The 15,867-nt window shown below is 44.2% G+C and overlaps 1 protein-coding gene across 1 annotated transcript; it reads left to right on the top strand.

Moving 5' to 3' along the window:
- Positions 1-2,734: 2,734 nt before the first annotated feature.
- Positions 2,735-14,511, top strand: LOC144101077 (deoxycytidylate deaminase-like). The gene is made up of 5 exons (XM_077634083.1): positions 2,735-2,893; positions 4,410-4,557; positions 7,905-8,040; positions 11,975-12,188; positions 14,377-14,511. Exons 1-5 carry the CDS (start codon positions 2,847-2,849, stop codon positions 14,441-14,443), a joined length of 612 nt encoding a protein of 203 aa, XP_077490209.1. The 5' UTR covers positions 2,735-2,846; the 3' UTR covers positions 14,444-14,511.
- The last annotated feature ends 1,356 nt before the right edge of the window (positions 14,512-15,867 follow it).

Genomic DNA, 15,867 nt, shown 5'->3' with positions numbered 1-15,867 from the left:
GGCCATACACTTTTAGTAGACTTTTGTTCATAGGCACTCTAAAGACTGAATTGGCAAAAAGAATCATCTACAGGGAGGCAATAGAGCCTACAAGAACTCTATATAGAGCGTCTATACACCATTTTAAAGCGCAAGCTTCGCTACTCTATAGTTTTCAAGAGGGAAGCGTCAGTATAGTCTCGTGACAGGTGTCACGTGGTGTCACGTGTCAGGTCATGTGACTTACTGACGCCACCACGATCTGCCCACCGTGGCAGGTGGCAACTGCCCTGTCGGGCATTTCATCGACGCTTTAAAGACAATCCGGTCAGCAGTGTTTGTGAATGTAGCCATGCAAGTCATGACGTTTGTGAATGTAGCCATGGAAAGGAAGCTTTCGCTTCTCGCTAGGGCTAACCAACGTTTAAACCACAGCTAATTATTTGTATGGGGTTTCTTATTTAGCTCGGCTAGTGTGGGGCTGGAAACGTAATTCCTCTCTCGGAATCGGCGGCTGCGCAGCTAAGCTATCCTCTGCGCGCAGATTTAATTATTTAAATAGTGCGTTTTTCACTTTATTAACGCAGGTGCAAGGCCAGTATGGAAACTTTCACAGCATTTATTCAGGGTTTCCCTCGAGTAGATGCTTAATCTACGGTTGAATCCGCAGTTCTTGCCCTACATTAGCCAGGCCAGATACGAAACCTCGTCTTCCCTACATTCCTGCGATTCTCCAAAATAGATGAAGTGTAACGCTTCCAGCTTTCCCTGTAGGTGCAGTACTATGAAATTCATGGTGGACACAGCGCTAGGAAACGCTTTGCCGAAGTGTTCTGTGTGGTCATGCTTCTTATCAATTGCAGTATATGGGCCGTGTCCCTCTCTGGTTCTTTTAAAGGGGGAAATCCTGTCACTCCGGAAGTGTCTTATTATTGCGACACGGTTAATCAAGGACTCTCACAGCAAGGGCGGACACGTGAGATAACAGCGAACCGTTGTGCTGAGCAGTTAATTCCGTTTCACGACAGATAACTTACTACCGCGAAGGTTTGCAGTATTCTTCTTTTCCACACTCTGCGTTCAATAAAGAACCAATCCCCAGCTTAGCGACACGGCAGAACACTGTTGCGTCGCTCCGCTGCTGAAGAGTTCAGAAGCGTGTTTAGACGTGTCAAACGTGCCTCGCTCCTAATGTTGTTGTTGTTATTGTTGTCCTTTGTTGGAGTGGCACATACCCACAGTGGGGAATTGGCCAGGGTGCCTTGCACAGCAAAACAGTTGTCAAACATTGGGTAGTCGAGGTTGAATTTTGTGCTAAAAGAAATTCTGAATTATACCTATCAAAGCAGTCTCCCTGACGAAATAATTAAACTACGCGGATAATCACACGCCGGTTTTAGGACATATCCCATGGCGCTTGTCCCCAAAGAAGAGAATAATCGAGATAGAATGTTAATGTTATTCCACTTTTCGCAATGGAATCCACTTCTTCGTCTTCGTACTGCAGTGGTGGCTTAGTGGCTTGATCATCCGCCAGATGCTAAAGCCACTATGCCCTGACCCCGATCTTCACAGCCGCCGGACACCGACTGGTGTTACAATGGATACAAGCTTAGGTTTCCTCCGCCCTGGTGCGCTGATCGTTAGCGTTACATGCTTGGCAGAATGGGTCTTTGATCCTTTGCGCTGCCCTTGCCCTTACGCCATTAAAATTCATAATCTTCTTCGTCATCGTCTTTGCGGAAAGCTGGAAGTTCTTATACTGTTGTGTGTGGAGGGCCACTACAGTCTGTGCCTCCGAATTTTATGGGTTCGGATCCCACCGGCAGCATGTGGTTGCTTTTTCTTCTGCTTTTATTTCCCATTGGTAAAAAACTAGAAAAAAATCCCCTATGCTCCTTGGTTTCAGTCTCTCTTGAATAATGTATGCAACAGTTCAATATATTTTTTTTTGCCTGCTAAGATGCCCTACTTTTGGCTGCGGTTCTCGCCCAACCCTCCTTTAAAACCCTTCGCGGTGTCTTTGGCGTTCGGCTGCAGATCCCAAGGTCGTGGGTATGATCCCGGCCGCGACTGATGTATTTCGGTGGAGGTGAAATACAAAATTTAAATTTATCCGGAGCCCTCCAAAGCGGCATCCTCACAGCCCCTGTGTCGCTTTGGGACGTTAGAAGCCCACAATTCACAATTCGCCTATTTTATCTGAAAGAGTTTATGTTTGTGACGGTGCTCGACTCAAGAATACTGCGTCATAAAAATATGTGGTGAACTCAGAATTTGCGCGACTATCTGTGCTGGCGTGTAAAGTGTTAACGGAAGAAAGTAACAGCGAAACACTATTTCTGAGGGAATTTTTAGAACTGAACGTCTTTGCCACAAGTCCACAACACCGGATGCTAAAAGCACTACGGTGATTGACACTGTGTGCGCCTGCATGACCGTCGGCTTTACACGAAATCCCACTAAGTAATGTTCAAATACTGCCATTTATCAGGCCACATAAGGCCTCATGGAAATCATAAAACTGGTGGTCATGTTCTTAAAATTCAAAATTGGCGCTCATATGGCACCAACTGATTGAATCGCCGCCTTCCGTTCGTTTGTGCGCAAATATCTCACATGTTATAACAAGCATTCAACTTGAACAGATATTTATTATAAAGCGACAAATATTTAGCTTAATATTACCTTAGGATAACCTTCGTCTAAATTTAAAAAAAAATCTAGCCGACTTGCGACTTGTTCATTAAAGGAAGCTGATAGCCAAGCCTCGTACACTTCGTGCGCGATTCAATCATGCCGGTTAGCGTTTAACGAGACATTGTCCTGTTTTTTAAATAGAATACGTAGTTTAAACACCTTACGCAATGAGCTCAACGGTGGAGGAAGAAAAAAGTAGAGCAGCAGAAGAACTGTAAGCGTCTCGAAACTTATGTAACGCTTGCAAAAGCCATTGGAGACGTGTTTTTGTTCAGCATATAACTGTCTCATGTCCTGTTCACGCGCTAATTCATGTGCCCACCTTTATCATACGGACGAAATGTTTAGGTGTTCTCTGTCGTGGCCTTTCGCGAAGGTCGATTTTGATAGGCGGCTGAGACGTTTACTGCGATGTTATTGCAATGCGCTCTACGGAGGCCACCCTTTACAGTATCCCCGACATGCTAGCGGCTCTAGTGGCAAAATATTTGCACCTTTCTTTCCTAAAGCTAGTAAAGACGTGCGCCTGCATGCCTGCCTCTCAATTTGACACAGGCTCGAGCGCGTTGCTAGTTGCCTGTGTGCTGCTGCCCTGCTGTGCTGTGGTGCCACCTATCGGAAATACTTGTAGTATATTCGCCGACTCACGGCCGGCACCTCTCCAGTCCGGTCGTGGCCGACCTCCGCGCCAAGATTTAAACAGTTGTATTAGTGAATGTTTGTGTGGCACTCACCCAGCCTCTCTTGGCTTCTTTATTCGCTCTGCGTACATAACCGGACTGGACTTACTCATCATAATCATCATGAGCCTGACTACGCCCACTGCAGGGCAAAAGCCTCTCATATCTTTCCAATTAACCCGTCCCCCTCTCTGTGTGCGTGCGTGCATTGTGGGAGAGAGAGCTCTGAATTCATTTCGGCCGCCTGTGTGAGTTTCATCTTCCTGGTGACGCACAGCGCAAGGATGTTTCATACCTCTGCATCTAAATGAGGAAGTGCAAAGTGTTATGCTGAAATAATATTATCGTAACAGCATTTGCATTATATTTCTCACAATATTCAAAAGTGTAAAAATTGTAAAAGTTGGAAGTCATTGCGGTTCAGTGCGTGATGTGCATTTTGTGTGACAGCCATAGATGCATCTTAAAGAGAAGTTAGTTGCGGCATTCATTTAAAAATCTATTTCCACTTTGAGCACTAAGGTATGCTATAGTTGTTCAGCTTATTATCTATGCAAAAACCTCCACGACATCATGGGTGGTATCGTCACTTGGTAACCAACAAAGCTTCTTAGATGTTTGCTTGCAGCTCTTGTCTCTTGGTAATAATAAGCGATCTGTTCTTTAATATGCCAGCCCATGTGTTTGTATAAGCTTTGCTATAGAGAGCTTATATAATAGTAGCCCAAAAAATGTCTTCCTGACAGATGATTTTCTGCCACTATGTGTCATAATCCTTGATGCTTCATAATTTCAAAGGAAAGTTGCCTGTATACCATTATACTGGAGATTTAATGTGGCATAAATTGTTGCATGATGCAATAAAGCAAACACAGTAGAGCGCGAAAGCAGAGCTGATCTTATGTGGAGAATTTATTGGAAGATATGTCCCAGTTCTCTGAAGCAGTGGTGTTTGCTTATTATCATCTGATCTGATTAATAATTTTCGTTTATAGAATGCCTAAAGTCGAGGTTCATGACATTCCCTGTATGATTTCTCAAAACTTGCAGGAGTGACTGTGCAGCCCGATTTCTGAAAATCTCCGAGCCAAATTGTCGGCAACGATGCACAAAGCGAAGCGACTACCTTTCATGGCAGGACTACTTCATGTCTTCAGCTTACCTGGCAGCAATGCGCAGCAAAGACCCTAATACACAGGTATAAACACACCTGGTCGTGACATATTATTACGTGCGCTGCCCAAGCGTTTCAAATGCCGTTTGTCTACCACAGTGGCTTAGTGGTTTTGCCATCTGGCTGGCGATCCAAAGGCCACGGGAATGAATCCAGGCCACAGTGACCACATTTTGATAGAGGCGAAATGCAAAAATGCTCGTGTGCTGGGTGGTGTTAGCACACTTTAACTCGCTGTTAACGGAGCCTATTAAAAACGTTCAATTTGAACGATGGCGTGAAATGTCCTATTCTGAGCAATCCGGGCTGCTTCTGGACATGTAGAGTCATTCAGTATGTTGCAGAAGGACTGTGCTCCAGTTTCAGAGCCGTTTTTTTTCGTCAGATGCATGAGGGAATATTTTTAACCTCGCACGAAACCTTTCAGCATAGAGTAATTGCTTAAGCATGGCGCCTAAGGTGGCATATTTTCACACTAACCCTACTCAACAGCAACAGTATCCTCAAGATCACAGCATCGATGCTTGACTCTGTAGGTGGCGTTAATTCGTAGGATTACTCCTCCCAGCCCAGACTATCGACAGCTGCTCATCGGTAATTTTCGTTTCCGCCATTGCCGAGAAGATTCACTACTTTGTGCCACTGTCACCAGCAGTGTTGCGGACACAGTTATCTGCAAGACGGCCCGGGTCCACCTTGGCACTACACTGCGGAGTAGCCCAAAGCGGTGCTCACGAGCAATTGATTTTTTTTTTTGCTGACCAGAAAGTTTAGCATGAAGAGGTGCCTAGCTGAATATTCATTTTTGGCATAGTAAAGCACAAAATTGTTATTCGATTTTTTATTCTCCTATTTTCTGACAGGATATGTTAAATATTTTCGTGAGTTTTCGGTAAGTCTTTCAGATTTTGCCAGTCAAAGTTTTTCTTTCTTAAGCATTGTATATTGTTTTGTTTTTTTTTCTTTGTATCATTCAAAAGATAACTCCGTTAGCATCGCTATCAGGTTCTGCAATAAAGAAAACTCTTTAAAGTAGCAGGTTTTTCCATTTCAGTAGAACCAGTCATACCATACCACCTGTCGCAGCTGCCCATGCGTGAACACACAGCCTTTCAAGTCCATGTTCGCTATCTCTGCACCCTCCCCACCCCTGAATTCCTTTCTGCTGAGCTGGGGTATTTCTTTATCACAGTATTGTTGGTCAACTGGTTGATCCTCCTTCACAGGCATCCTGGCACCCTTTCCACATCAAACCCTCCATCACCTCACGCAGGTTTCCTCCTCAAAGTGAAACACTATTTAAACCCCCACCAATAGTGAACATTTTCCTGAACACAACTTTATTCAACATTTGGTGCTGAACTTCTGCAGGGAATGGGGGAGTTTTGTTAGAAACATGAGAAGTAAAAAATGGAAAAGACCTACAAGTTGTGATTCCGTGCAGTGAATTAATGCCTCATGCAGTTGCACGTATCTGACAACAAAAGATTGAAGGTGAATTCACCTCCACTCATTTTGATATGCCTGTATGTCGCAGGATCAGCAGTAAGAGTAGAACACATTACCATCAGTGAAAATGTTAAACTAACTAGTAGCAAACTAATCAGCCTAGGCTGTTTTTACTGTTGGAACATGTGCTTTAGGAATGCTTTGTAAAAAACATGGTTCTTTTTGTGTCGTCATATCTCTGTTTTGCGCATGAAATTGAAGTTCCTCTTCATCACGTAGTACTCAGAATGCAAACAGGATTGAGCCACAGAGAGCACAAAAACTTGCATAAGTTGGTTTACTAAGATGTGTTTGACAGAGATTTTAAATACCATTTTGGGAATAGGTATTCAAGCCCATCTTTCTTGTTGGCGCTTACTTTTTTATGAGGAGCTTCTGCTGACGGCACCTCAGTGCACTGAAAAATAGTAGCACAATCTTAGATTGCTGGGCACTGCAGTGAGCTTTTGAACTGTAAACACATTTTCCAGGGCTTTGTCCTGCATAGGGCTATGTTCTGTTTGATTCGCTGTTCCTTTGCGATGTTACAGAGTTATAGAATATCAAATGGTGATTGGCTGCAGTAGCTGAATGGCTCAGACTATGCTTCAATCACATTATTTGCAGATTTGTGCGGTTTATGAAAAGATTTTATGCATAGATGTGCTTCCGCACAGGGAACTCTCGAGGCACTTGATGGTTGGTGCCAGGAATGCGGCATGAAAATAAACAGAGAAAAAACTGCTCTACTATGTCTCAGGAGAAAGAAACGTGCCAGCATATTCACTTATTACCTTGGCAGTAGTGCGATTCTGGAAGTTGACCATTGCAAATACGTAGGATTAACTCTTACAAATAATCTGTCAGGGTCAGTTCACATTTCGGATATTTCTGGTTACTTCTCAAAAGTTATAGTTTCTCAAAATGAAGGTTTAAAAAATGCTCCTGTTAGTACAAAGCTTTTAGCTAATACAGTAAAGCCTCATTGATAAGTTTCTTTTTTAATTCTAAGGAGGCAGAATGCACAAACGGCCTCGTGTTGTGCAATGTCAGCGCACATTAAGGAACTGCAGATGGTCCGAGTTAATCTGGAGTTTTGCGCTACAGCATCCCTCATAGCCAATATATTGCTTTGAGACATTGAACTTTACATACATATATGGATTTGTTGTATTGGAGCTGTGGTGGATATGACTTTGGTGAATTGCTAGTTATGGCTGCAGAAAGGCACCAAGGTGGGCTAAATCATTCATGGCTGAAAGTAGAAAACAGCACAGAGGAATGGATGAAGAAAACAAAAAGACGCTGACAAACAACTAATAGCATTTTTTTTTTTGCTGAAGTGCGCACAGTTAAATAAATAAGTGAATACATCTAGCTGTCAGTTAGTGCCCATGTTTTTCTTTCTTTCATCCATGTCTCTGTGCTCTCTTTCACCGTCCTCGTGACGGCTGTCTGGAAGAATCATTAATCTACTAAACTGCTGCTTCTGCATCCAAGAGGTTTTCTTTATCTCTTGGTATTGCAGATGTGATCAGTGCTGTACGTGCTGTACATGCATTGTAGCATGGACAATGTGCTCACACTCAGGCATTCACACCACATGACAGTGTTAATTTTTTTTTTAAAGACTTGTGAACATGTTTTATTTTTGCCTTGGCAGTTGAACTTGCCATTAATCGTGTATTTTTTAAAATGCTAATGGTGTGAACAAAAGAGATATTTGAAAGCTACGCATTGAAGAAGACCAAACACAGATCAGTTAGGGACAATCATGACGTTTTCCAGAACACACTGTGTTGGAGGCTACAACTCATATGCGGCTTTTCATTTGTAGGCTTACTGTTTTGCCTGTTTTAATGAGTAACTTAAATGCAATGCAGGTTGGCTGTGTGATCGTCAATGAAGAGAATAGGATTGTTGGCGCAGGCTACAATGGAATGCCCAATGGACTCAGCGATGACGAGATGCCTTGGGGAAAGTCAAGTGACTCGCCAGTGGAGACTAAATATCTGTACGGTGAGTTGTGCTGGCACTTGGCCTCCCGCAGTTTCTCTTATTGCTTTCAATTGATTCTTGACAGCCTATTATTTATAATATCGCCTTGAATTTATTTTTTCGTTGCCAACAATGCAGTGAGGAGTTCTTTCACTGAAAGAATGCTACACTTCTGTTGTATAGAATGCATAGAATCCACTTCCTATTTCCTTGGAACTCACGTACTCATTATGACATCTCGAACCCAAATTCTTTTCCTTCGCTCATTCTTCTTTGTGTGATGCGTCTTGAAGCAAGGTGCAGCACAGAGGGTGATTTATGCTGCTGTCGAGCATCTATGCTGCACATCTCGCGATTCCTGCCAACAGCAATCAGTACTCCTGCCACCTGTTGCAAATAACCGCAATTGAACTTATTTAGGCACAGTTTAGAGTAGTTTCAATTAGTGGAAGCAGTTAGTCTACCTGGTGTGCTTTGCGTGTTCAGGAAAAGAAAAATGATCTGCCTGAAGTGGGTATGTAGAGACACTTTCTGCTCTACGGCGTCAAACTTGATCAGGTTGGTAATTGTAATGCTCGTTCTTGTATGAAGTAGCTACTTGAAAAGCGTACCTTCACAGTAATGGGCAGCTGGACTAGTCAGTAAGGTATTGTCGTGAATGATATCACATAGCATACAAGGGAGAGGCAGGGCTAACGGATAGCTATAACGGATAACTGATTCAAAAGGACGTTTTGCCTGCCTTTTCGTCGCATTTGAACTCCATAGAGGACGCTCTTTGATTTTTCCACGGAATTTGAAGGGAATGGTGCATTTCCTTTTCTAGACGTCTTGGTAAAACATGATAGTGGCAAACTATCATTCAGCGCTTTTATTAAACCCACCCACACGGGGGGCGTTATCTCAACTTTAGATCCCTCCACCAAGCCTTACATAAAAGATCGGTTGCTGCCACCTTATTAAAAAAGAGCCAACGCATTTTCAGTTCTCCTGAAGACGGGGCAAATGACTTTGACATGGTACAGCAAGAACTTTCACACAATGACTATCAGACGTCTTTCGTGGTATTGGTAGAAAAACGCCAAAACTGCTGTGTCTTCCTCCATGAAACGTGCCGCTGTTCCCTACAACCCTGGAATCAGTGAGGCTTTGGCACGCAAGAAAACTGCGACATGCTTTGGTCAACGTAAAGGACGTTCTTCCAAAAGAAAAATATCCCCGTGTGGTCCACAGCATTCTTTGCTCCAACTGCGACTTCGTATACATTGGCGATACTGGTAACTTCGAAAAGCGCCTAAAAGGTCATGAAAACGACGTTAAAAACAGAAAAGTAGATTCCAGTGCTATCACCAAACACTCCATATAGAAACAGCACATTATCGTCTGGGGCAAGGCATGTGTCCTTGCGACAGAAAAGAAGAAATTTTCTTGCCATCGCTTGGAATCTTTGACGATACAAACGAGCTGTCACACCTTGAACCGAAACTGCGGAAATCTGATAACTGCTTACGCACGCTCCCTGCACCCCCTTTTCAAGCATACATAAACTCGCGCATCCGCTTCTCGTTTTTACTGGGAACACAGCTCCCATACTGTGGGAGCCGAAACGTGTTTTGTGTATTTTTTCTATGTTGTGGTCGGCGTCGACAATGTCTTGTTTTAAGAAATTTCCTTGGGCCCCTCCAGAAAAAAATTCCTGCCTACGTGCCTGGCTAAAGGGCACAAGCAGTCACCGCTGCGGTGGCTTCCCTGCAGTGCCTAGATGCAAAATGGCAAAGCATTAAAAAAAAAATTGGCAGTGGCTTAGCTGGGCTTTGCCACGATATACGTAGCAAAAGCTTAGATATAGCTTGGTTAGCCTTGGTTAATCTTGTTTGCAAGTCCAGGTTAGTCTGGTTGTCGGGCTAGTTGTCATGCGGTTGGTCACGTGGTGTGGTGCAACCACGGTGGGAATGCGAGCATGGCGAAACTGCTAGTTCGTGGCCAACACAGCTTTCGCTACAAAAATTGCCCAACGCTACTAGCGTTAAGATCCCTCCCGCATGAGCACTTTTTCTCTTTTATGGATTCATAGATCATGGGGAGTCTTCACACCACTACTGGCGCAGTGGTTTAGCAGCTGAACAATGCGCCACTGCCCATTCAGGTGGCTGTTTCAAACACAGCCGCCGACAGTGCTTGCGAGACCCAGGTGCTCTTCTCGAGCCGCTGTACTCATTTTTGCGCAGATAGTTCTTCAGGAGGCTATCATATGTCTCGACCAACTAGCTGATGCGTTGTGCCATGGTGAGGAGGTGGCAAATAAATTGAATTTTTTAAAATTAATTTCTTTGCCACCTGGGCAGCCAGTTTTTTCGTCACAGGGAATGAAGCAAAAAGAATACAATAACTTGCGGGTTGATGCTGATGATGAGCCGTAGCAAAGGAGACACAGTCACGTTACAATCCCATCTATATTCATCGTCGATACCATTCGTGCAGGCTGCTTCGGCATTCCTTCCAAGTTCCTCGTCCTCCGCGCATCGAAATTCTGTGAAAGATAGTGCGCGAGTACTGCACGTAACAGGGGAAGAGCTATGTTGTAGAGAGGTTGCGAACATCTACCTCCGATGCCTCCTCCTTCCAATTCCCCTGACGAGTGCCTGTCAGCGTCGTGTTCTGTTGCACTTTCAGATAGTGCAGCATAGTCGGTATGGGCGCCCACTCGCAACTGCATGGTGGCGGCCGTTTCTGCTTCGAAGTGCTGGATGCTTGGTGTCGAACCCCACGGCTCCCTGGTGAATCGCTGGGCACTTAAAGGGTCATGGCTTTCTTGGGCGTTCCTTTGCCCAGTGTGCCGGAATTGTTTTATGGCTTTCATTCCTGTTTCCTTGCTGTTTCTAGCATTTTACCTTTCCCTTCAATGCCTAGCTGTGACATTTGTGTGCTGTTCCTACATGTTTGTTTTCTTTACAACACGGGCACTGCGGCTGAGAACGCTTGTGGGCTGGCGTATTTCAAGCTCTTTCTGGAGATAAAATAAAAACGGAAGGAAAATATGTTGCCGGCCTCGGTAATTGCTCTCATCTTAAGTGCCTGAGCTGCTGGCAGGAAGAGTAAAAAGATAAAAATGCGGGCAGAAACAAAACGGAGCACGGAAAGACCACAGAACTAGTGCCTTTTTCACAACCGGTTTATTTGGAAGGGAATGAACTCCTAAATACAAAAAGATACCAATAGCAGTGATAAAAAACATGGTTAACATATCGGGGTTAAAAAAGAAGACAAGGGAGAAAAGAAAATAGCCTATTTTCCTCTTATATATATATATATGGCAAGAGGTAAAACAAAGCATAGGAGGTTGCCATCCACGGTACATGAGATATGCTGCAACGAAATATGTCTGTGGTCACGGTGTTCGTATGGCAAACAAATTTTTGAGCGCGAACTTAGCCTGCGCGAACAGGCACACCAACTTTGGCAGCGTTGCCTGCTACGTATGAAAAGGAGCATAGGTACAGTGCAAGTGCAGACAGAATCCTGCGAGCACTAAAAGAGCGCATCTCAAAGAACATAGACCATAATTTGCTACCTTGTGAGCGATGTCTGCTCTCAATTAGGCCAGTAGTTTGCGCACCGGAATTTTTTGAAATCCAGCACATAAATACAGAAGTCTGCGTAGTTGCCATACCAAGGAAGCCTGCAGCATGTGAGGGTTTGTGACTAAGCAGAGGTTAAGGTTGTAGCATGAACACACATGCAGCATGAGAGGAGAATGAGGAATAGACTGGTTTGTTCAGAGAACTACATCTGCTCTTCTTAACTGGAACACCATACAACAGTGTTTTTTTATGGGCAAGCAGTGTTTAGCACTTCAGATGGAAGGTTATGTGTTAACAGCCCTTCATACAATAGGGAAACAAACATAAGTCCTAGCAATATATGAGAGTGTTCCGTGTCTGTTTGCCCCATGCAGTGTGCCATGCTGAGATGAATGCCATTTTCAACCGCAATTGCTTCGAGCTGCGTGGCTGCACGCTGTACACAACACATTTCCCCTGCAACGAGTGCGCCAAGATGGTCGTCCAGTCAGGCATTCGTCAAGTGGTCTTCCTCAACAACAAGCACCCTGACGAGCCCATCTACGCAGCATCAAGGCTCATCCTCACCAAGGCTGGCGTGACCTTCAGGTTAGGCAGGGCACTGCTCCCTTATTTATCCCCAAGTTTTCTTGAAGGCGCAGTCATCCTTTATATGTACTAGTACAGTCGTTACTTTGGTGACCAGTTACACGATGAAGCTGCTGTGGTGCAGGCTTTTTTTTTTTGTTTTGCAGGTGCATCACTTCAGATATGTATACTCCTACGTTCTCTTGCTTGACGTGACATCTATTTATAATACAGGGCGAACACTTGCTCAGAAGCACAAGGCCATAGCCACTGTGATTTCTGCCACTCTGTTTGTGACTAGGGTATTTGCTATGCTTTTTGCTGCATCTCTTGTCATGATCCTAACACACTTTAGAATGTGAGTGGATGCTGGCCTACTCTATATTCTTGAAGCACCAAATGCATCATGAGAGCCTCACTGTTTTTCTGTTCACATTGGAAGTGGTCTAGTATTTACCCATGGCGGGGACTGTCAATTCTTATCATATACACTTAAACCTCTAGACACTGCTACCTATAGTGATTGCACAGCTAAAGTCAAGCAGCTGTACCACATCCTTTTTGAACCCAATGTCTACTGGGCATTCACACTTGATTGATTACTCCTCTCATACAGTGAGCAGAACAATTGAATATCTGCCGTGAGTGAAAACGTCTGTACTGCTAGGAATGTTTACTTTCTCAAGAAGGTGGACTCTTCAGACATTTTAACCATCAGATAGATTTATCTTGCACTCACAGTTTGGGCTGTTTGCTCTAAGTAATCGCATCCTTGTGGACAGTGTTAGTTTTCTTATGTTATTGTTTTTTCTGCTCAAAAGTAAAGGTGTGCAAGTATTCAGAAATTTCAAATACCGAATCAAGTAGTCTATGTTCAAAATTATTCGAAAAGAATCGAATATGTTCTAAAGTTTTCAAATGCTTTTCGAATAATTGGTGTAAAATTCGAATAGGGCCTACTGTATTTTTCTTCTGTGACTATTCCAAAAACAGGGACCATACACTTTGCGTATCATGTTGCCAAAGAAGTGCATGCACAGAGGAACTTTTAAGAGATTGAGGGGTGGGGGTGGGGAAGTGCTGATCTCAGTTTCGGGGGTTGGGGGGGATAGTGTTTGGTCATGAATACATCACTCACTGCCGCTGCACGAATCTTCCTGTGGCGGCGTCATATGTTCCTCGCTTCCATGCATTTTTCTGGCTTAAAGGTGTTGTTTCCGGTAAAAATCGCATATATTTGCTATCAAGTAAACCTACCCTGTGAGTCGGTAAAAATCGCATATATTTGCTATCAAGTAAACCTACCCTGTGAGTCGGTAAAAGTCGCATATATTTGCTATCAAGTAAACCTACCGTGTGAGTCTTGTGTGACTTAGTATTCTCATTTAGTGTCCCTTCAGAAGGTCTGCACACAACCACAATCATGTGGTGCTTATGCACAGAGCAGGCAGAAGATAACAATAAAACCCTACATTCACAAGTTTTTGCACTGTCGTATAAAGGTTTGCCCAGTACAATTTGCCTAGCGTTACAGCATAAACATGGTGTTCTCTGCACCCAACAAGCTCTCAAAGCTTTGCAGAATGCCCAACCCTGAGGTGACTCGGCAACGAAATTGTGGCAGAAACCGCAGGTGGGCTTTCATTGTTTGTGAAAGGCATCGTTTATCAGATTCCTCTAACCTGTGAAAAGATGCATCCCATAAAAACTTGGAGATGCATGAAGGAAAGGTTAAGAGTAAATGCTAGCAATGTAAAAAGGCATGTGAAGGAGAAATCTACATTGACTTCCCTGCTAGTCACTACTTGCCAGTGTTTGGTCTGCCCTGATGCACGGAACTGCACCCCAGGCCTTGAATGCGATGTTATTGTCAGGAAAAGCAAAGGATGTGTCATGCACAAAATTTTAAAATCTGAACGGATCACTAGAATGGGGAGGATTGCATGCCTTCTCTGACAAAAAGCTAATTTTTTTTTGCACACATCGGGATGATTCCTCTGTCTTTGACACCATTTCTGGGCATCGCTCGTAGCAGTGATGTTGGAAGTTCATTTTCTTTACTCCATTCTTCATCGTATTTTTTGTGATGCAGTCGTTTTCTTCTTTTTTTGGCAGTTGGCAGTATGAGCAAAGACAAGTCGTCTATCTTTATTTCACATGTAGATTATTTGCTTTAAGTAAGCGCTCACATCTCAGTTTTCTTTTTCAGGCGACACATACCTGAGACAAAGAAGATTGTTATTGACTTTGAGCAGCTAGCTGCCTTCAAGATCTGACTGTGGTACTTTGTTATCATCTGCAACATCTTTAGATTTTATTCATAGTAAAAGCATCTGCCAAAAAGCCTCTTTGTGTTTTGTTGTTGACACTCTTTCTTTATTAAAGGGCCACTGACCAGGGGTCTGGGCATTTTAGACAAATAATCCCAGTGCATAGATGAGGCATTGAAGATAACCTCTGCAAAATACTAGAGCCCTGTGCGCCCCTAAAAGCAGTAAAAATTCAAATAGCAGCTTGTTCGCTCTTTCCTTCGAGAAGCCAAATTCCTCATTGTCTATGCTGGTTCAAGTTGACGTCTTCTTCAAAACTTTCGCGAAAGCCATTCCACTTTTGCGTCGTTCTGACTGACGGGCAAAGGGTGGGCGTAGCCGGTTCGTGGCGTCGTCTGCTTGTTGTGCGCACACTTTCCATAGCCCCCAAAAAACGAGGTATTTAGTTACTCCTGCCAGTTCATGTATGCTTCAGCTTGTTCGGTGCGTGTGCCATGTCGTGTGTCATGGAGCCTTTCCTTTGCTCGCACAGTAGACCGCTCCACACACACACTGCTTCTTGCTTGTCCATCTTGTCTACACTGCCACTGTCTTGGTTTTTCTTGGCTCCATTGAAAGACAACAGGAATTTAGGAGCACAGAAGGGACACAAATACATATAACGCATAAACACGCACGGAGAAGTGCAAACACAAACACGCGTTTCCAAGAAATGCTGGACGGTTCCCGGGTCCGCACTTCACCCTGCGTTTCGAACAAAAGCGACTCCTCCCGCCTCTGTGGTCGTAAAACAGTGGGGAGGCCTCACAATATATATATATATATATATGCACATACAAACATGCATGAAAATGAGGCTCCCTAACTGGGGTTTTCACTGAAAAAAAAAACAGACAGGTGTATGAAAAGATGCGCTCGCTAACATGTTGAGTTGGTCGAGCCGATCGCGTCTCTCGATCGTTCAGTGGCCGGGGAAATGCAACGACGCTGTTTCATCGTTGGATGTGCACGCAGCGATTAAAGTTGAACCATGATCTGGCACAGATTGCCAGAAAATTTTGCCTTTAGTCGTGTCTGGCTCCAACGTTCAAGAATGTGGTGGCTTGGAGAACACTTCACTCCGGATGACTAAGTCCACGGTCCAAGGCTACTTCAGGCAATGAATGACCGTGGCTGAAGGAGCCTGGAGTGAGGAAGGAGAGCAGACCGAAGGAGCAAAACAGAGACTCCGCCGCACCCCCCCCCCCCCCCCCCCCCCCCCCCTCCCATGCAATGCAAGAAAAGAATTCTTTTCAAGGCGGGGCCATGATGTAGACATGTGATGTACCCCACCAGACACCACACCTCCTGCATACATCTGAGGAGGAAGGGCGAATTTCACTTGACCAGGCACAGCCTACTCTACCAGGCGTCAAAGAGAAAAGCCTTAG

Source organism: Amblyomma americanum, chromosome 8 (genome assembly GCF_052857255.1).
Source record: "Amblyomma americanum isolate KBUSLIRL-KWMA chromosome 8, ASM5285725v1, whole genome shotgun sequence".
Classification (NCBI taxonomy): Eukaryota; Metazoa; Arthropoda; class Arachnida; order Ixodida; family Ixodidae; genus Amblyomma; species Amblyomma americanum.
The sequence above is the reverse complement of the archived record's forward strand: the minus strand, read 5'-3'. Positions and strand labels throughout refer to the sequence as shown.

Bases quoted from the DNA above. Each gene is read 5' to 3' on its own strand.
- LOC144101077 (XM_077634083.1), top strand. From the start codon at position 2,847: ATGAGCTCAACGGTGGAGGAAGAAAAAAGTAGAGCAGCAGAAGAACT. The intron at 4,558-7,904 runs GTATAAACACAC...AATGCAATGCAG, and splicing joins GCAAAGACCCTAATACACAG to GTTGGCTGTGTGATCGTCAA. The intron at 12,189-14,376 runs GTTAGGCAGGGC...TTTCTTTTTCAG, and splicing joins AAGGCTGGCGTGACCTTCAG to GCGACACATACCTGAGACAA.